Here is a 21,127-nt window from a genome sequence, read left to right on the forward strand (position 1 = left end):
GCCACTCCAGGGGGCGCCCAGCCGACCCACCGAGTGTTGCTAGGGTAAAAATCTTCCGAAGAGCCGTGCACGCGCGACGCGCACACCTAACTGGAATGGATAGGAGCAACACATCTCGAAGAACAGTTACAACGGTGAGTAACCGTCTTTTCTGAATACAAGGTGATGCTGTTATCAATGTATGCTTTGGATGTATTGGGAAATCCTGCAATGACATCTGAGGAGGAATCTTTTGTAGAGTACCTTTTACACAATGTTAACATGAACCAAGTCAGTAAGCTCATATTTACTGATCAAACTAGTGCTTCCCTTTAGGGTGACAGAGTGGTGGGGCTGGGGAAAGCCAGATGACTTGGGTATGGCCCACTGCACCAACCCCAAGTATCTAGAAAGCCATTGCTTTCCCTGCAGTGGCCATGAATAAGTGAAGCTACACCTACTGCAAAATGACCCCAGCTTGTGAACTACTATGGTTCACCAGGTCAACCTCACAGTGTCTGCCGAGGCCTATCTCCCTGGTTCAGCAAGCTGTGTGCGGAGCACAAATGCAGTCAAGACAGTACTGGCGAATGAAATAGCCAGCAAAATTAATTTTCTTTATCAGCCTCTATTAGACCAAACTTATGACAAATGATGGCAAACAGATTTGGGGAAAACTAGTATGTTCCAAAATTGGAGGGTTAAAAATGTCTCCAACACAAACATTAGAAGGGAAAAAGATTGGTGAGAACATTGCAAATCAATTTTTGAGTAACTGTTAAGGGTAGCAACTTTTTAATCCATAAAAATACTTGGAAAATTATTTTAGCTATGCCAAATTTGGTATTAAGTGCTTTCATTTTAGCCTAAAAGATTATTCAAATCCCTACTTTAAGTAAAAATCTCAGTGCAACCCGAACTACAGAGCTGCTACCATCACCTCTATCTATAGTAAGTGATATGGTAATTATGTATTTGGCCACCGTATTTAGGACAAGACCTTCATAGTTCTGTTTTCCCACATGATAATGTTTTGCAAACAAGATATAATTTCCTGTAGTCCATGCTGGTTTGGTACTTGGAAGCTGCTCATTAAGTTTGAAGTATCTGGTTCATGGGGGGATAAGGATAAACTAACAGCAAAAAAAGGGACAGTGTAAATATTGCTAAGCCCCCAATCTGAAATATTAATATAGGTGCAAATGACAAACATTAACACTAGATAGAAACTGGTTTATATATGTATATGTTCTATAGCATGATCTTGAACCACAAGATGATAGTTGTAACCACAGATGCTGGAGTTAGAATTCTAACACCAACATTTTAAGAAGCATATCTTGTTTCATGAATGGCTGGAAGAGTCAAGTTACTCTACTGTACCAAAAAACGTACACAGGCAATGTAACCAAAATGGAACTGTTGCTATTAGAATGCATATGTTATTTCTTGAAATTTACACCATTATTTCTAATTCTACTTATGAAGATCAAGGAGTCTGCCCCAACAGTGGGAGTTCTGACTTAGCATATTATGGAGATTGTTCCACACAACTTTTCCTTCTTACATTTGATAAGCATTATATGGCAATTTGGTGTAAGTAGACATGAATTTACTAATCTCAAATGTCATCAAGCTGAACTTCCAGTTTCACTGAACAAGTACAGCTTTCAAACATGCATGTCTCATGACTTATCTTAACAGCCCTTAAACAAGCTAACTTCCTATCACCAAGCAAACTGCTGAAAAGTAGAGAAATTCATAGCTATACTCTTTCCCACCACAAAGCACACCAAAACTCATTTAGATTCAGTCTTTTTTTAATAAATTAATGTCATTCAAAATACAGTGCCAAAACATGATGCAGCTGAACATGCTAGTAAGGTTGTCATGAAGCACCTGTGTTCATGTTAGATTGGCGGCGCCCCGCTACTGCTAGTGGTTCCTGGGATTAATGCCAGAGCAGCACTAGTCATCTGCTCTCCTGCACACAGCGTACAGAATATTCCTGAACAATTCGCTCTCCCTCCCCCAAAAAGGTAAAAAACCTGATAGCTAAGGGATATCTATACACAATCACACTACAGTAATGCTTGTTATTAAATTAACAAAAAATAAAGACCTGGTTAATCCACACTAAAACTTTGTTTTACATTGGAAAAATACATCAGCAGCAGGAAGTATTATACATGAGCCAATGTTACTGTAATACAGAATGTGGAGGCATTTATTGATTAAAGCTCCACACAGACCCGCACTATGAGTGGCTAGCAATTCCTATTGCAAGCCCAGCAATTTAAGTCCACATCTGGTAAACCACCAGCTGCTTGGAAGACCTGTATTCTAAACAGACAGGTATAAGTTAGTGAAAATAGAATACATGCACTTAATAATACACCTTGACTGAACCTGCAGTCATTTTGCCCTGCATGTTATCATACAAAGGAAGATCTACCCTTCCTACCACAGGTAGATCCATGGGATTTGTTTATTTTTCTTTTAAATGGCGTTACTATACCGATACGGATATTGGTGTTAAGTGCAGCACATTCCATTACTTAGGCCACACTGAAAATTATATAACGAGCACTAAAGTAGAATATCCAGAAGTAGTTCAAATATAACTGGAAGATATTTTCAGAACTGTGACATACCATCCTAGCAACAATAACTGCTTTTGTGTTTTTTCTTGAACTGAAAGACTTCATAGTACTAGAAATTAATTCAGACAGTAGTCAGATGCTTAAGCTCATGATATACATATAGGTTTCTCTCAGTTATCAGATAGTATCTCAGATTATGGAAGCATATCTGCTTATAAAAGTCACTGATTCATACTGAATGACTGCAAATGCTAAGTAGGGCATAAAAATACAATTAGGAAAGACAGGTTTAATGTTTCAATTTCCAGTCCTGTTCTTTCTTTAAAGTTTCTATTTCAAGGTAACTGAGCCCAGAAGCAGGTGTGCAGTCTCTAATTTGGGGGCTATACGGGTGGCAGGGTAACCATCTCCCCATCCAGCTCAAACTCATCAGCCCCATCTGGTGAAAAGAGATATGTTGGAGGTTTCCATGGGGACTCTTCAAGGCAAGATGGATACAGCTTTCCTACAGTGCATCGGAAGTCCTTTCCTAAGTCCCAGAGCACACGTTCTGATATATGCTGTCGTAGAGACCACCGATCAAGCTCCAGATCATATTGGTAGGTGGCATACTTGGCTCTCTCATTCATGTGGGTTTCTCGTATGAAGACACACAAAGAATTGGAAATTACAACAGCTCTAACACAAGGGTCAGAATACCGCTTGGCAGGGATATTAGCTGCCATCCTCCATTCATTTTTATTCACATCGTAGACTTCCACAGTTACGGAAGACCCATCTACAGTGCTAGTTGGGAGTCTTATACCAGAATTGCTGCCAATATGCAATCCTCCAATATAGAATATTTTGTCACCAAAAGCGGCAGCAGAAGCAAAGCATCTACTAGTTTGTCTCATAGCCATTTCTATCCAAGCATCCGACCTGGGAAAATAACAGTACATCAAGTTGTGGGCCATTACGTAAATGCAGTTATGAACTGCTACTGCTGTACTCCACTGCCATGCACAAGGCAATGGGCTTACCATGGTCCATTCATCTCTCTCAGTATCATATCTTTCCACAGTTCTTCTGTTGAGTTCTCCACCTACACTATCTCCTCCAATTGCATAGATGTATCCTTCACAGCAGACCAAGGATGGCTTTATACGAACAAACAGCATTGGAGTCTTTGGAAACCAAGTGTTTTGCTGTGCATCAAACCAGTAAAAGCAATTCACAGTTCTGAAGGCAGCCTGAAGTTTGCTAGTTTTACTGTGATTGGTTTTTGTGTTTTTCAGAGGAACTTGCCCACCTGCTATATAGATATCATTATCAGGAGTTACAAGTGTTCCAACCTTATGCAAGTCGGCAGGAGGATTGCAAAGCTTGTAAACTTTTTCTGCCTGGGGGCTGTAACAGACAGAAGAGTAAAGACTACCAGGGTTTTCAGCAGCAGCTTCAATGAATATCATCATCTCCTCTTTAGTCATACCAAGTCTTGGTTTGAAAAATTTGGGCATAGATTTGTATAATCCTTGCACTACCACCGATTTATCATTAGGTGGTAATCCTTGAAACCAGGCTCGCTGTGTTACTTCTGAAAGTGCATCAATTCTGATTTGGCTAAGAACAGAGGACAAATACTGTGATCGTGATTCTGTGTTGTATTCCAGCCATAACATAGCAGCTTCACGAACTGTCTCCTCTTTTTCCACATTTAAGTTGTCACTGCTTAAAATATCTACCAGTAGATCATGTGACAATTGCATGAAAGCATCTTGGTGGTACACAGCAGTGAATTTGTGCTCTACCATTCTCTTAGCACTTTGTTTTAACTCTTCACAGCTGAAGAGATCAGCAAAACTTAATAACCGCACACAGTTCTCTGCATTTATTTTTTTAATTAAATATTCTCGACATCGCTGTAACACATCTTCTACCTGTAATGCAAAAAAAAAAAAGACCACTTAAGTAGAGTAGACAAAGACCTATTCCTTTACCTATAAACAAGATGAAAAGAATCCAAAAAAGGAATACTGCACTGACACTGCTAGTCACAGCAGGTTTTTGAGCCAAGAACATGTCATTCCACCCAGAAAGATACATGAAATTTGACTACACAATTTGATTTTTTTTAAAACATTGCCATGTTTACCTGACATGCAAATTGTTTGATCCTTTACCTGTTTGTGCATTTTACTTAGCTTCTTACAAAATTAAAGCAATGGAAATTGTGTTTAATTCCACTCCTTCAGAAACCATATAAATAGGTTGGCTGTGGGATTATTCTGGTAATGGCTGTCCACACTAATATAAACAAACTTGACAGTAATTTTTAAAATTATTCTATCTTTTTTAAAAAAGGAGACAGAAATGGGATGTAATTGAAATTTAAGGAAAAAATTAGAACCAGATATTTTGGTACAGAGATTGAGCAGTTATCATGCATTTTTACTCAAAATATACATGTTGTTCCTACCTGTAAGAAGCAAGCAGTCTCATAAAGCTGTTCTACCGTGCTGTCACTTATTGCCAAGTTACCCGTGTATGCATAAGTTATTATAATTTGTAAAGTGGCTGCATCCACATTCCTCAGATGTACATGTGTTTGTTTACTTTCACTTAGCCCACTCATGAACATGGCCCTGAAGAGAAAAATACTAAATTAAGACTGACAAGGACACATACTGTAAACTTAAGTAACTGCTTTTGTTATTTAGTCACTCCAACCACAAAAGAGAGACACCTAAAAATTTCTTGTCATTTAAAGTTTCATTCAAACTTTAAAAATTCCTAATGTGATTTTCCATTTACATTCATATAGTACTTACCTTAGATCACACAGCATTTAACAAACGTTTTAAAAACGTTTTTCAAATTATATTAGTAACTTCAGTGTTCTCTATACATGAAAATATAGTACTCAATATTTATGTAAACTACCATCCCATTTTTACTCCCGCGGGAATTCTGAATCCAAAAAGTTAAAAATTCTGTGGTCACTATTTTAAAATTCTGCAAAATTTATATTTTGTCAAAACAACAATAGAATCACATCAGTTTCAATTATTTTTTGGTCATTTCAAAATGTTTTTTGATAAACAGATTTCTTACTAGGCATATTGATACAGAACTCTGAGTAATAATTAATTTAAACTACAATAGAGAACCATATTTCCCCCACCCCTCAGAAGCAGTGCAAAGGCTTGAGGGAGTAAGGGAGGAGCTGAGGGAGAAGGAAGTAAATCGCTGGGAAGGAGCCTGGGTGTGAATTTGGAGGGTTGTTGGGTATCACTGGGAAAAGCATGGAACAGGGTTTTTTTTTGTTTGTTTTTTGGTTTTTTTTTTTTAAAAGGGGCAGGGAGGGATTGTTATGGAGCTTCCCCTGCAAACCCTGGCTGACCCTTAGCCTCTCCCATTCAGTCAGGCACATCTACCCCTGTCCACATGTGTTCCTGCACCCCATCCACGTGTCTCTCCATCCCCATGTGGCCCTGCATCCCCCCTCCCCCATTCCCATGTCTGTGCCCTCACCCAACCACACCCCTGTCCCTATGTGGCTCTTATGCCCTCCCCATGTCTCTGGTCCCCCACTCAGCCATTACCTGTCGCTATGTGTTCCTGCACCCCCTCCCTGTCGCCATGTCTCTGTGCCCCCACTGAGCCACCATCTGTCCCTATGTAGCTCTGCACCTCCCTGTGCCTCCACTCCCATTCAGTCACCGACGCAGTCTGTCCTCCACTAGCCCTTATGAGCTGTTGACCCCCCCCGTCCCCTCCCCAACCAGCATCCCACACTCTCTTCATAGCCCATGTCCTGAGAGGCACAGCAAAGGCGGCAGGCTCTCTCTCTTTCCTAGCTGGCCAGGAGTTGCTGCTGTGTTCCATCGCCACAGCACCTTCTGGTGGGCAAATGGCGGAACTGCAGTAACATTTCAGCACAAGCTTTTCTTCTCCACAAAAAAATTAAAAATATGCATGGCTCATTAATTATGTACATGTGCAGTAGTGCAGAATTCCCCCAGGAGTACATTTAAAACCATAAGCAGGGACTGACATGACATGGTTGCTTACTTAGCCAGAAAAATGGAGAAATATTTTACACTGTCATCTTACAACAAGGACAGACACATTCTCCAGCAGAAGTTGCTAGAAACAAATGCTGAAAATGCTTCCTGAAAAATACATGGGGTTCGGATTTTGTTTTTTTAAAGAAACTCATATGGCTCTACCTTTTGCATCTTATGTAGGATACATAAGAACTTACGTTAGGTCAGGGGCACAGAGAGGTGCTTCTTGGGTTGATAGAGTTGCCTTCCATGTAAGTCTTTACCATTTGTTAAACACAGTGGACTCTTTTCAGATTTGGAAGTCTGGCATACATTTTTTCTGCCATTGTTTCCCCCCACCCCTAGAAATCAATACCTGCATAAGTCCCTTCCTGAGGCTGGAAGGTCAGCTTTAAAGTTTTAAAAAAGTGAAATACAATCACAAAAGAGGATGATTTTGTATCTTTCTTTACATATATAATACATACCACTTACTTTACTTGCCTAATTTAATTCTGACAAGTGTTGCAAGCACAAGTGCTATGCTTTGTTATTGTATGCACTAGCAGCTGATGAGACAAGAGTTCTTTTATTAAATCAGTATTTACAGCAAAAGTGTGTAATTTTGCTTATGCACAGTTTAGCATTAAGGGTAGTATTGAAAACTTGAATATGTTACTGTTTCTTGTCTTTAGTGTTTAGATCAACCTTACCTTTGCATTACAAAGATCTGATTTAAGAGACTATTTAAAATGAAAGCCAAGAAGAATAAAATAGGGAAAGAGTGACACCACCACTAAATGTCATACTCTTCCATATCCAGTGCCCAACTTCCTATTCAAATATACAAAACAAGCACATCTTGGAAAGAGGTCTGGCTACATATTCTAATCTAATACTTTATGAGGGCTTTCATAGTTTCCAACACTGGCATCTTGTGATTACTAGCCATCCACAATTTGTGGATGACCAAATTTAATGGCTTGTTATTTCTAGAATTGCTGGAACTCCTGAGCCAGTTTCAAATACCATCTGAAAGCAGACAGAGGCAATTAGTAGGGCTGTCAAGCGATTAAAAAACATAATTGTGTGATTAATCACACTGTTAAACAATAATAGAATATAATTTATTTAAATATTGTTCAAATGTACTGTACTACATGTTCAAATGTACTGATTTAGGACTACCAATACTTTCCTCCTCCACTAATAGGAGGCAATGGATGGGGTGTGATGAGCCCCACACTGAACCCCTAATCTTTCAGAAGCCAGAGAGATTCTAGGGCTTTAAGTATCTAAACAACCAGAAACTGAGTCCATGAGCAAGTCTCAAGGACAGCACCTTGTTGTAATTTCCTTTTCCAGCAACTTCACTATGAGAAAGGGAAAAAAGATTTCTCATATGCAGATCCTGGGCAGTAGGGCTTCCTCATCAATTTTTGGATAGTAAATTTAGTCCTTTTAGGTAACTAAGCTTTTTGAATCCTGCATGTGACTGAACAGCTCTCAGGGAAAGGAAAGATCAGAAGTTACAAAACAAAAACAATTATATTCTGCATGTGTAAAACAGTTTATCTAGAAGTTGAAGGGATATAAGTAAACAATAGGAGTACAATGCAGGAAAAAGACAGACATATGAAAGACAAGATTGGTGGTATACTGCCTCCTTAAGACATTTCCCTTGCAACCAGTAATTTTCACTGTGGATAATAAGCTTGTTTTTCAGGCTAGAGGTGGTTTTATTCAAGACAATCTTAATTTCAAGACTAGGGTCTGTTTCCTAATCACTTAGAAAAATATCACGGTACTTTGTTCCAGTGGACAGAAAAAACCTCTCAGACCACTTTTCCCCCTTCATAAATCAGCTATCTGAGCAATAGGCATTGGGGAAGTGGAAAACACTCCTCTAGAGTTGTTTGGGATCTGATATTCCAATTTTGTTAGGAAATATAAGCCAAGATAAAACCATGTCAGGCTGCGTATGAGAGCGAGCCAAACACTTCACAACTCACCGAGACTGCCTCTGATTCCCACAAAAAGAGTGCGAAGCAATCACCAGCAGATTTTATTGCGGCTATGACAGCCTCCAAAGCATAGGTGGAGATAGCAAGGAGCAAAGCAGCAGCTCATTCCTGCAGTGCCCAGTTGTTACGCCTGAATAGTTGTTACCAAGGGCAGTGAAATGGGCTACACTTTGGTGTTTACACTGGGGGCTTTGGGCAGCTCCTCTGGAGACATGTGGGGCCAGTGTGCATGGCATAAGAGGCAGCTCGTTAGTGGAAGCAGCTGCGGCATTCAGTTGCCAAGGCACTCCCCTGGGTGGCTCCCCTGCTCCCGACTGGCCAGGGCATGAGGAGCTTGGGACTCCGCAGGAGGCTGGTAAGTTCGGGCCATGGGAGGCAGTGACAGAGAGAGAGAGAGAGAGAGTTGTCAGACCAGCCACCAGCAAGAGTTGGCAGCCGCACGTTAAGGCCACCAAAAATTTTATGAGAACCCCTACACTACAGAATACTCCAGAAGCACATCTTCAGAGATCACTGCCATCTTTGCCTCAAGGGCCAAATGTATAGAATAGTGGTTTTTCAATATTCTCCATACTGTGAAACCATATTACAAAAGGAAAAGAAGTTTGGGGAAACCCAATTCTAGCTAGCTATAAAGAAAGCAAGGATGCTTGTGACCTCCAGGTTGGGAGCCAGTGATACAGAAGATCCAAGGTCATTACTAACTTATCAATCAGTTCCAGACTCTAGTTTCAAGGCTTTCACTTCCAGGGCCAGACAGGCAGAAAAATGTTTCAGCGGCATTAACGTGCATGACTAAGCCCTGCTCCAAAACCCCAGTATAGGTTAGTTCTTTCTAAAACTTGGTATGGAGAAATCCACAAAGATAGTATGAGAACTAACAAATGCACCTAAGAGAAATCCTTTTTAAGAGGGTAAACACAACAGGACCTAGTGGATTTAAAAGTTCACTAGCCCCACAGTAAAGAACTGGATATCACTGGCACAGTACGAATCTCAGGATTAAAACAATACTTAATCCTCCATCCTGGTGGGGGCCCTCTTTGAAACCCAAAGCAGAGGTTCTGGCTTCTGCTGTGCCTATTTTTATCATCCAGCTCAAAACATGAAGTTGAAAGCTTCCTCAGAAATCCCTGCATTTAAAAGGAGCAGAAGACACTTGTTCAAGGAGCACAGAGAATGAGGAGCGTATTGGGGGAAGATGATATGGGGATTGTTTCCTCTCAGTGGGGAGTCCCTACTCACTGTAGCTTATTTTAGAACCATATCAACAGAAAGGACAACATATACTAAATGTCTTGCTTATCTGGAAAAAGCTGTTCCACATGCTGAAGACAGGAAATGAACTGCATTACACAGCCTGAACTAACCCCAGAATGGGGCTGTTGATCATAAAAAGTTATTTCCTTTCTCCAAATGCTGGATGGCGATGCAGTGTCTTTGGCTGGAATAAGTCTAAGATGCTAGAAAACCCTACTTTGACCTTTCAATGTTACTATTACTTGAAATATTTAAGAGGTCTGCTATTCACTTCAGATTTCCAGCACTAAATCTTTAAATTGTTGGGCTGTACATTCATTTTTAACTATGTACGTCTAGCATTGCTTACAAAACAGTACAATATGTCTTTACCTGAATGAATGAATGATCATTTGAACACTTACCTGAAATAAGAGCTGCATGTTGCAAGAACCATCTTATGGCAGGGGAATTCAGTGCCCTCAACAATCAACACTATGTCAGTTAGCAATTGCTGTTCATAGAACAATTTTAACTGCTCCAGCAAGGATACAGCATATTCGGTATTGATCTGCCTTTCATCCTGAGTAGACATGACTGTATTCCATTAATATTTCCAGGACTAGATTAGAGAGGCAAGGACCTTCTGCAGGAGAAAGGTCAAATGAATATTTCTGGCGTAACAAGACGAAGAAACTGCAGGAGCTGTTTGTAGCCTTTAGAAATTATATCAATACATTAGGCAGTGTTCTCTTGGACTGCTGTATCAAGAATGTTTCAGACTTCAACCTACTACTAGGTCATCACGCATTGATTTGGTGTCACAATCTGTTCTCAAGACTTTTTCAAGAGTGTTTGCAGAGCTCCTGCTGAGATTTGAAATGGCGCAGCACATTAATGAGCAAAAGTGAGGTCTGAGGTAGATTTTGTGGAAACATCTCATGATCAGTGGCTGCAAGCAAGAAAATAAAATTGGTTCACAAATTAGTACCTTTTAAAAGCACAATTTCTTGCCTAAAATGGTTGCCTTGAGTACACATTATTTGAAATACAATTTTAAACACCACACACATATCTAGAAAGATACTGAAACAAGTGCAAAAATATCTAAAGGTTAAAAATGAAGCCAGAGAAAGGCAGAATAGTTTGTACATGATTTTTCTTCAAGTTAAGGATCCTAGATCTAGGAAATAGAACAGAAAAAATAAATTTTACGTCAATACAACTCTACAGCTGAGAAGTGAAAATCAAAGTCGGACAACAAAGTTAAGGTTTATGATTTGTATTGCATCCCAGCATTAACAAAATCCTTTTGTCTGCATTATGTACTTCAAAATAACTTATCAATATTTTAACATTAGAGATGCCTTTCCATAGTTAAGAAACTAGCTTCCTATTATTACTAGTCATATTTCCCATATCCCACCCAACCTTCAACAAAATCACACCTGTCTACCTATATTGCATGCCAGATCTAATCTCTTCAGAAAAAAAAATCTACTATAGGACAAGTGGAACTTGGGACATGAGGTTAAAATATATTTTCTTATTTTTTTTCTAATTTTTGTTTGGGTCACTACATATCTCCAAAATGGCTTCACCTAACTTTACACTTGACTTATCTTGCTAGATTTCAAGAAGTGTCTCACTATATGAAGAAAAAAGTTTTAAAAAGCGGTTCAAGGCAAAAAAGTTTATTAAAAGGTATTTCAGGGCAAAAAAATTCCAATTAAGGTTGGAAGAATCACTTCAGTTAAGAAGTCATAAGAATGCTATTATTCACAAGAACTTCTCATATTAAAGAGCCTGGAAATACTAAGTTAATACCATTTCACATAAAGAATGTAATTGTATTTAGGTGACCTTAATGATACCCTTAGTATCAGCCTTCCAAATTCCTTATAATCTTAAAATTGTAGAAGATGTGTACAGTTTTCAGGTAGAATACTGAAAATGAAAAGCACTGGTTGAATATATGCATCTCCAATATCAAGATGATGCTTCGTTACTACATTAAGTGCTATAATTTTCAGATCTGGACTTAGAAAGTTTGTATACATAGCCAGCTGCTCAGATGGTCATTACAAAAAACTAAGCTATACAAAGTCAAACCACTAAACTGGTGGAAGTCACTGACTAATCCCCTGCAATCAAAGATAGTTGAAGTGCTAATCTAGTTTTTGACAGAAATAGTGTCTCCTCTGCAGATGCAGAGTGAATATTTATTCAACTAGTTCAGTTCAATGACTAGTTCAATTCCCAATTGGTTTCTTCACTTTGAATGAAAAAGCAAGAAAGCTTGTTTTCCTCTTACAGCTTATAGATAAAAACCTAGGTGTGAAAGGATGAGATCTACTACTATAAAATCGTGACGGACATGGTGACCAAAAACAATCTGGTTCAATTCACTAACTACAGATAACTTACTTTGTTTAAAAGGATTTTCAGCTTGCTCATTTAAATCATGATTAAAATTTGTGATTTAAATTGCTTTGATTTTAATCAATCCACCTTGCTCAAGTGACAATTGTTGGTATCACTATTTGTGAACAGTCAGAAATTGCCTTCAGCAAGTTGTTAGTGTTAAAAATCAGAGTTTTGGAATCTGGAAACAATAAGTGGCTTGAACTGCTCAATCCTGGATTCTTTTAAAGCAGGTTGAGGCTTTGCAGAACTTGAAAATTTGTGCTTCAAACATATTAGTGGACTACATATTAAGTGCTGGGTTGGTTTTTGTTTTGCTTTTTAAATGCCACAACTGGTAAGTTGTATTTGAATCTTACAAAACTCATACATACAAAATACAAAGAATTAAGGTCCTGATGCTCCATACACTTAATGATATAAACAGTTCTACTGATGTTAAGTTAAGCATGGTGCATCAGGGGCTAAAATTGTATTTTTACTGATTTTTGATACCATAGAGTCTTCATCACGTCAAAAAGAGGTGCTTCAGCATTAAGAGTAAAAATGCAGATTTTCAGTAACCTAGGTCATGAACTTTACAGACATACGCCAAAATCAGGAGCCAAATTTTAAGCCCCCAAGCACATGTTTATATTGGATGTTCAATATACACATAGGTGGTGTCGGCTGCAAATATAGCACAAACTATTTGCTAATCCTCAATTTTGTGTTTGTATTGTTTTCACAGTAAGAATTTTAGTGAGGCTCTGGATTTGTCTCTCTCAGAGATGAGTATTTAAGCCTGAAATTTTAGAAAGTTATCTGAGAGTCTACTTATAATTAGGAAACTAAAGAAAGCCATATAAGACATCCACTGTAAAACTATACAATAAAAAGACAGTAAAAAACTAGCAATGTAAATATAAAATCTGATTTAATACATTTACCCAAGTGAAACATATGTACAGATAAGAAGTTGATGGGTAAGACAAAAATAAGAAACAGATTTGGGAAGTAATGAAAGATAAAAATATAGCTAGACAAAGTTTCAAAGACTTCAAACAAATATTTCCAACAAAAACTAGGGGAAAATATTGGAAATTTTCCATTTTCCAAACATTTTACAAGAAATGAGAAGGAAACGGTAAACTGTAGTATAGGAAAGACAAAGGGATGAGGAGAGAAAGGAAAGAATAAACATGCACAGTGCATCTTTACTTGGATTGATATGAACTTTTATAATGAAAACAGAAGTGGAAGGAAGCCAGAAAGGAAAAGGAGGTATAAGAAAAGCATGGCAATTTATTTTGCATAAAGAGTGGATTGTCAAAAAAGTGTTACAATTTAAATTTCTCACACAACAGATAATACACAACCAGAGGAGACATGGTGGCATAGGATTTTTACTCTGGCAAGTAAATGCAGTCTTTGAGCTATTAGGTGCTGGAAACATTATTCAAGTACCTGCTTGTAAGTAACACCTTGATAATGAGTGATACATAACTGGAAAAAGTAACACACTGAGGCTATGTTTACACTATACACCACTGGTGGCAGTTACATGTCAGTGAAAGGCTCTGGTAAAGGGTAGGTAGCAGGGAAAGATTTCCTCAGTTCCTCAGTGCTGGAGCCTTTCAGAGACCTGGGAAAGGCTAGGCCTTTTTTTGCTGCCCGAGTCTTTCACTGCTATGGGGAGAGGCTCCAGCAGCAGGGAGTTGGCAGATCCTTTCCCCACGGTGGGGGAAAGGCTCTAGCAGTAGGACACTATACTGCTATTATGAGGAGATATGACTTGGAGAAGTAGAAACACACACAGGATACATACTCAAATACATACCCACACCCTCCAGGCATGTCTTTACTCACCTAAATCATGCCATATTCTCTTCACTGCTATTTACAACCATACTGGGGAGAAGATGGATGGGGAGGGGAGCTACACAGGTACATATGCAACACGCTGCTGAAACCAGCATGCAGCATAGCCATACCTTTACATTATAGCATTAAAAGTTTAAAACATATCAACAGAAACTAACTTTGGAATTAACATGCATTTCTGTGAATGTATCATAGAATCATAGAACTTAAGATCAGAAGGGACCATTATGATCATCTAGTCTGACCTCCCGCAAAATGCAGGCCACAAAAGCTGACCCACCCACTCTTGAAATAATTCTCTCCCTTGACTCAGCTGTTGCAGTCCCCAAATCCTGGTTTAAAGACTTCAAGTAGCAGGTAATCGTCCAGCAAGCGACCCCTGCCCCATGCTGCGGAGGAAGGTGAAAAACCTCCAGGGCCACTGCCAATCTATCCTGGAGGAAAATTCCTTCCCGACCCCAAATATGGCTATCAGCTGAACCCCGAGCATGCGGGTAAGACTCTCCAGCCAGACACTCGGGAAAAAGACTTTCAATATCCCAACATTGACCCTCGGTACTAATTACCAGTGGCGGCACGTTATTGACCTATTGACTAAATAGTGTTATCCTATCAAACCATTCCCTCCATAAACTTATCAAGCTTAAACTTAAAGCCAGAGAGGTCTTTCGCCCCCACTGTTTCCCTCGGTAGGCTGTTCCAGAATTTCACTCCCCTGATGGTTAGAAACCTTTGTCTAATTTCAAGCCTAAACTTCCCGACTGCCAATTTATATCTGTACCTAAGGCTGTTATAGTTTAAGTGTCACTCAAATACCACAGCAGGGTGTGGTGATGTTTTTGTTTGTGGTGGGGGAGTGGGGAGAGAGACAGGAGACAGAGAAGGGTAAGAGAAGAACTGTTGTACTAACTACTTCCTGTACTCCTAGACACTAACACGAACTGCTAAGTTGATACAGACTTTCAAGTTTCTAGTGAACTTAAATGTGGAAGTCACCAACAGATGTAAAAGGATAGCAGGGTTCTGGGTCAAAAAGCAAAGGCGTTTCATGTCAAGTCACAGCTTACATTACACCAAATCAATATACCCCTACTGCTGTATCATCGTAATGAGACTTCTACCCCTGTAGCTAATGTATAGTATGTCTTAATGCACAGCCTAATCCTTTTGAAAATCTTCCTGCGTTTCAGGGCTGGGGAAAGCTTTTCACACAGTTCCTGAAAGTGGCCTTACACATTCAAGAGTTCTGCAGCCACTGTTTGTCAGACCATAGCTGCATAATGATGTGGTCTCACCAGTCAGTGCTTGTTTCCTGGGCCCAAAAACGGCACTCAACAGTGTCAAGATGATGCACAACTGTTGCCAGCAACTGCGAACTGCTCCGCTCTATGTCTTCTAGCAGGGCTGCTAGCATGGCATCGCATTGTTCCATGCACTGCCTCCTGTATCAGCTCTGTAAATACTGCAGGATAAGGCGCAAGGTGTTTGTAATGCTTACAACACCACTGCACAGCTGATTGAGGCCCATGCTTATCGTGCTATAGCATCAGAGGAGGTAACCCATGCTTCTGAAAAAAAGGCATGAAAAAGGCTTGGTTTGTTTTGGGGAGGGAAGGATAGCTCACTGGTTTGAGCATTGGCCTGCTAAACCCAGGGTTGTGAGTTCAAAACTTGAGGGGGCCACTTAGGGATCTGGGCCAAAAATCAGTATTTGGTCCTGCTAGTGAAGGCAGGGGGCTGGACTCAATGACCTTTTGGTGTCCCTTCCAATTCTACAAGATATATATATGGAGATATACCTGTTTGCCATTGATTTCAGGGAGGGAGGGAGGGAGAAAGTACATTATGGGAGGCTAACATCATGTTCCCATAGCCACCCATGCCAATGTTTTGGTCCCATAAGCCATTGCAAGCCCAACCCAAAATTCCACTCAACTACATGCACTATAGGATAGCTACCCACAGTCCAGTGCTCCGTGCATCAATGCAAGTCCCGCTAGTCCTCCACTGACAAAATGAGCATAGTGTGGCCATGCAAGACAGAGGCTCTATGCTAACTTACATGAAGTCAACTTAACTTTGTAGTGTAGACATGGCCTTAGTTCTATCCAAATAACTCAAAGCCCTACTGACATTTAGTGTCTAGAGCCTAGTTAAAACCCTGGCTAAGAAATAAAGTTTTGATGAGAACACCGACAGTGTGATTCAGGTGAGAAACTCCAGTACCACCTCTGTTATAGGTCTGAATGAGAACAGATGACAACTTTTTCCATTCCCACTGACGATGGTGAAAGAAACAACCAACCATTAAAATAATACAACTCACTATTCTAATATATTTTAATTTAAAATATCTTTAACAAGCAGAACAAATCATGTTTTTAAGGACTCAAAAGTCAAGTCTGTTAACTTTCACATCACTAGGTTAAGGTTCCATGAAAGAAATGGTTGTGTGCCAAGCAGTAAGCTTTCTGAAAGGTCTAGTTGAGGGTGGATGACTGAAAGCCAAACCTATGCAGTGGCAGAAGATACATTGGCAGACTGGTGAACCTGGGAGAAGACAAGTTGAACCTGGGAGAAAAAACTATCAAACACTTAAACAACATAACCTTGAATACTGTCAGAAATGATCTGAAGGTACTTTAGAGGTCAGTTGCAGAAAATGTATAGACTCATAGACTAAGGTCAGAAGTGTTTGTTATTTTAAATCTTTATAATGGACCAAATGCTGTGTTGAACAAAAAAATATTTGAATTTATTACTTTTGGTTTCAGTTTAGGTAGCAGGTGCAGAGAAAATATTTTCTTTGTTTGGACAAGTTCAGTTAAAGTTGAGTAATAGATTGGGAGTTGAAAGAGCAGGAAAGCTTGTTTTTCCTCTTCTAATGTATGAATAAAAACCAGGTGGGAGAGGATGAGATCTACTAATTCTAATAGCTTGAAAAACATGGAGAGCTAGATTTTTAAAGGTATTCTAGGCACCTTAAACATATGCATAGGTATCTAATGAGATTTCTCAAGAGCACTTATCCATATATTTAGGCACCTAGACACCTTTGAAAATCTGGTCCAGTGTGACCAGGAACAGTCAATTTACTAACTACAATGAATACCTCCTCTTCTGCTTAATAAATCAGTTTTAAAAGCAAAATGTGTTTTGATCAGCTAGTTTTTCTTATTATCCAGCACAACTGAGATAATTAAAATAAATTTCAGTTTTCCATTTTTAACAGAATTCCAATTTTCATCCAAATGCAGCTCACAAATAAGCAAAAAAAATCTAGTAAATAAGTATGTGATTTGCCATCTTCTAACAAAATGTAAGAGTTATGTAAATAAATGTCGAGCGACATAACTGCTTAAATAAGCCTGTATAGATACTGAATTCTCCTAGTACACAAAGTACCACCAAATTTGGTATAAAAGCTATATTTAGTTGCAAGTCAACATGCTTTAATATAATTATACCAACCAATAACAATGAACCTTTCAAGGAAAATACCTGAAAAATACAAATGCTAAATAAGATTAAAATTGATCATTTAAATTAATCAACCATGCCAAGGGATCTCCATGACAAAAAGTAGAACATTGGGAGAAGCAGAAGTTAAAACTAGCTCTGGACTCTTGGGCAACATGTTAAATACGCAACCTCGCCACTGAAAAAGAAATAGGTGATTGATGAAGCAATTCCATGCCTTAGATGTTTTCCTCTGCCAGTTCTGATGCTGCCATGGCATCAGTCCTTGTAGAACTGAGTCCTGAAATCTGAAGACACTAGGTAGATTCTGATATTGAAGGAGGAGGACATGGAGTTCCAAAAACCTAATGGTGGACTTTGAGATGTCATATGAGCCAGAGTATCTGAAATATTATACACACCACTCTTAAGACATACTTGGACATTACACAGTGGTTGCCAGTTTCTTCACTGTCTTTTTCTTCTCCTCCTGAAGGAAGTTTACTAGAGAAAATATATCTTCACAAACATGAAAACAGGAGAAAACTGACAGTTTGACAACTGGCCACAGAGATTACATCAGGAAGAGACTTTCTACCTCCAAAAGTGAATCTTCTTAGCATTCTTATCCATGGCAAGATCTAACCTGTCTAGGGACTTATTTCACTGACTGCTGAACACCACAGAGTCAGGGATGTCCTTAGTCAGATCTGGCAGATCTATCATTAATGAGCAGATCTATCATTAATGGAGAGAAAGAATTTCTCTTTCTTGAGCTCTAGGATATTATCAGCCAGTCTCTTCTTGGCTAGATGAAGTTTTCAATTCCAGAACCTCCATCATATATCTTAACTTCCGGAACTGTCTGAAACAGTATGGTGGTGAGACAAGAAATCCAAACATCGGAGTACAGAAATTCATTAAGATTACCTTAAGCTTTGCCCTCAGTGATGTCCTGGAAAAGTAAGAAGGTTGAAAACTGTATCTTACCCTCCCCACAAATGACTTCAGATTGTAAGAGCTAAAATAATTTAACAGCATCTGCACCAACTCAGGCCTTCTTCACAGTCATACAGCCCAAATTAAAAAACTCACCTTAGTAGAGTGGAGTTTGCTATTTGTTTAATGGCCCAATCTTCTAAGGTACTGAGGGTACTACTCAGCATCTTGCAAAATTGGGCCTTGTGAGTCCATGAACCGAACAATTACCCAAGTATGCTTAGACAAGAACTAAAGTGTCTCCATAAGCATGCCTTCTATGACCAGATCAGGTTACATGACTTGCAAAGATAAGGTAATTTTAATACTTAATATGGAATTTTCAAATGCTTCTGTTTCTTGATAATTAACATTCAGTATAAATTTCCTGACTTTTTAACGATGATCTCCCAACTGCTTAACTACAACATTCTTGTAAGGATCTTTACCCTTATATCCTCTCAGCGTTAATGTCATTTGAATAGGAATAACCCTACTTGCTCTCCAGTTGAGTCTTCCCAAGTACATTTCTGAAGTAAAGAGACGAATGGAAATTTTAAAAATAAATCTTTTGGGCATTCATTATATCACAAAGCAGAAAAAAAAAAAAGCTCACCTTATAAAAATATAAGAATTAGAAAAACAGATATTGTTATAAATCATAACCAAGTTTCAATTTTTTCAAAAGCAGCTAGTGCATGTGTCCAATCATTTTCTGTCTGCTAAAGGGAAAACTCAAAAGCCAAATGTTTAAGATGGGGAAATAATTTGCACATGATGGAAAACATCAAAACTATTCTACATCTTGTGCTAGGCATATTGTATGTTTAAGCTGGGTAGCCACATCAGAAAAGGAAGCAATGTGTTATATTAAACAGCAATCAACAGAAGTCCAGTTAAAGCTGAAAACTACTAGTAATCCCTCAAGTTATCCTACACTTGAGCGCTGAGGGAGGCTAGAAGTCACCGCCAGCAGCAGCAGCAGCCCTGTGCATTGATGCCATTCGATGTGATGCCTACTCCAGGGCCGCCTGGACAAGAAAGCAGCGCCATTACCTCCAAGCGCCCTTCGCCTCAAAGGCTCCTATCACAGCTTTACATCCAAGAGGCTCTAAAATCAAAGTTTCCGGGCCACGGGCATCAAGTGCAGCGCACCCTGGTGCGCCCGGCCCATCGCGACGCTGGGGGGTTACGCAGGCACCGCGGAGCCCATCCGCTGCGACCCTACATCTGGGCCGCTAATGGCCAGGATCCCCCGCGGGGCCGGTCCCGTCCCTGGGCGCAGCGGCGGCAGGAGACGGGGCAGACACGCGAAGGCCGGACACACACTTCCCCCCCCCGCCGCTGGCTGCTGTTACTGCCGGACTGTTCCGGTGCCCCTCGCAGCCGCAGGGCCGGGCGGGGACACACCGAGACTCCCGGGGCCGCACCCAGCCACAGGCCGCGCGGAGCCGACCCGGCAGCGGCGCGGGGAGCATCGCCCGAGGGGCCGGGGAGGGCGCTGGGCAGAGCCCGCGGTTACTCCGCGGCACCCAGGAGCCGCTCGCACTGCACAGGCCGCGGCGGAGCGGACGCTGCCCGGGGGCGGAGGGGGGGGGGGGCTCGGCGCTGCGCGGCGGCAGGTCCGCAGTCTCCGTTCTCCTTCCTGCCGTGGGAGGGGGACAAACGCCGCCGCCGCCGCGTCCCCCTCCCCCGCCATTTCCCCGGACAAACCTCCGGCCGCCGATTCCTCTTCAGCCTCAGCGCCCGCGGGGAAGGATCCGGACAAACCCGGGCAGCGGACGGAGGCGGGCGCGCTCGTTCGTTCTCACCTCCTCCCTCAACGTCCGTTAAGATCGGCGGCGCGCGCCCCCGCCATCGTGCGCGCGCGCTCGGATGTGGGCGGCAGGGAACTCGAGCCGCGCTCCCTCTGTCCCGCCCTTCGATTCCTCGTGCCCATGCGCGAGAGAACTCCCTCCGCCCATCCCTTTCGCGCAGGCGCCGTTTCCTCATGCGCGCCGGGCTGGGACGCAGGCGACCGACGCCGCTGTTGACCTCCGGAAACCGACTGCTGTGGGAGACTGCAGAAGCAGGGAGATACGGGCAGTTCCTCGCGGGGGTTGCTGGGAGGGAGGAAGTCACGAGAAGGGACGAGTGCGCCTGCGCTCAAATCAAACCGGCGGGCGGGGTAGGGCGGAGAGAGCGCGGAGGGCGCCCCCTGCCGGCACACAGCGCTCACTGCAGCCCTGCAGCGAGCGCGTGACGCTGAGGTTCCCGCCTGCCAGGCTCCGGGCTCCCCATCGGGCGGTCCCGTGATGCGCAGAGGGAAGGCGGGAACCCGCAGGGGGAGCAGGGGAGGGATAACTGGGGTGGCCCGGAGAGAAGAGGAAAGACACCTACAGTGATGGCCCAAGGGTGATGCGCTGGGCTTTAAAAGCCATCCAATTTTTCAAAATAATAAGTGTTCGGTGCTCTGTGTCTGCCCTCTGGGATTTGAACCTTCAGGCTTCGCATTTTCCAGCTTTCCTTTCCACCCAGAGGAGCGCCAGCA

The 21,127-nt window shown here is 41.2% G+C and overlaps 1 protein-coding gene across 3 annotated transcripts; it reads right to left on the reverse strand.

Annotated features, from left to right (window-relative positions):
- Positions 1-1,781: 1,781 nt before the first annotated feature.
- Positions 1,782-20,675, reverse strand: KBTBD2 (kelch repeat and BTB domain containing 2). 3 transcript variants are annotated; one of them, XM_039523582.1, is made up of 4 exons: positions 20,409-20,675; positions 10,299-10,825; positions 5,041-5,206; positions 1,782-4,501 (listed from the first exon to the last, which is right to left on the reverse strand). In XM_039523582.1, exons 2-4 carry the CDS (start codon positions 10,466-10,468, stop codon positions 2,966-2,968), a joined length of 1,872 nt encoding a protein of 623 aa, XP_039379516.1. In that variant the 5' UTR covers positions 10,469-10,825; positions 20,409-20,675; the 3' UTR covers positions 1,782-2,965. The 3 variants fall into 3 exon arrangements, with proteins under 3 accessions (XP_039379516.1, XP_039379515.1, XP_039379517.1); XM_039523581.1 differs by having other exon boundaries at positions 20,311-20,675; XM_039523583.1 differs by lacking the exon at positions 20,409-20,675 and adding an exon at positions 14,146-14,342.
- Between the last annotated feature and the right edge of the window lie 452 nt (positions 20,676-21,127).

Source organism: Mauremys reevesii, linkage group 2 (assembly GCF_016161935.1).
Source record: "Mauremys reevesii isolate NIE-2019 linkage group 2, ASM1616193v1, whole genome shotgun sequence".
Taxonomy (NCBI): Eukaryota; Metazoa; Chordata; order Testudines; family Geoemydidae; genus Mauremys; species Mauremys reevesii.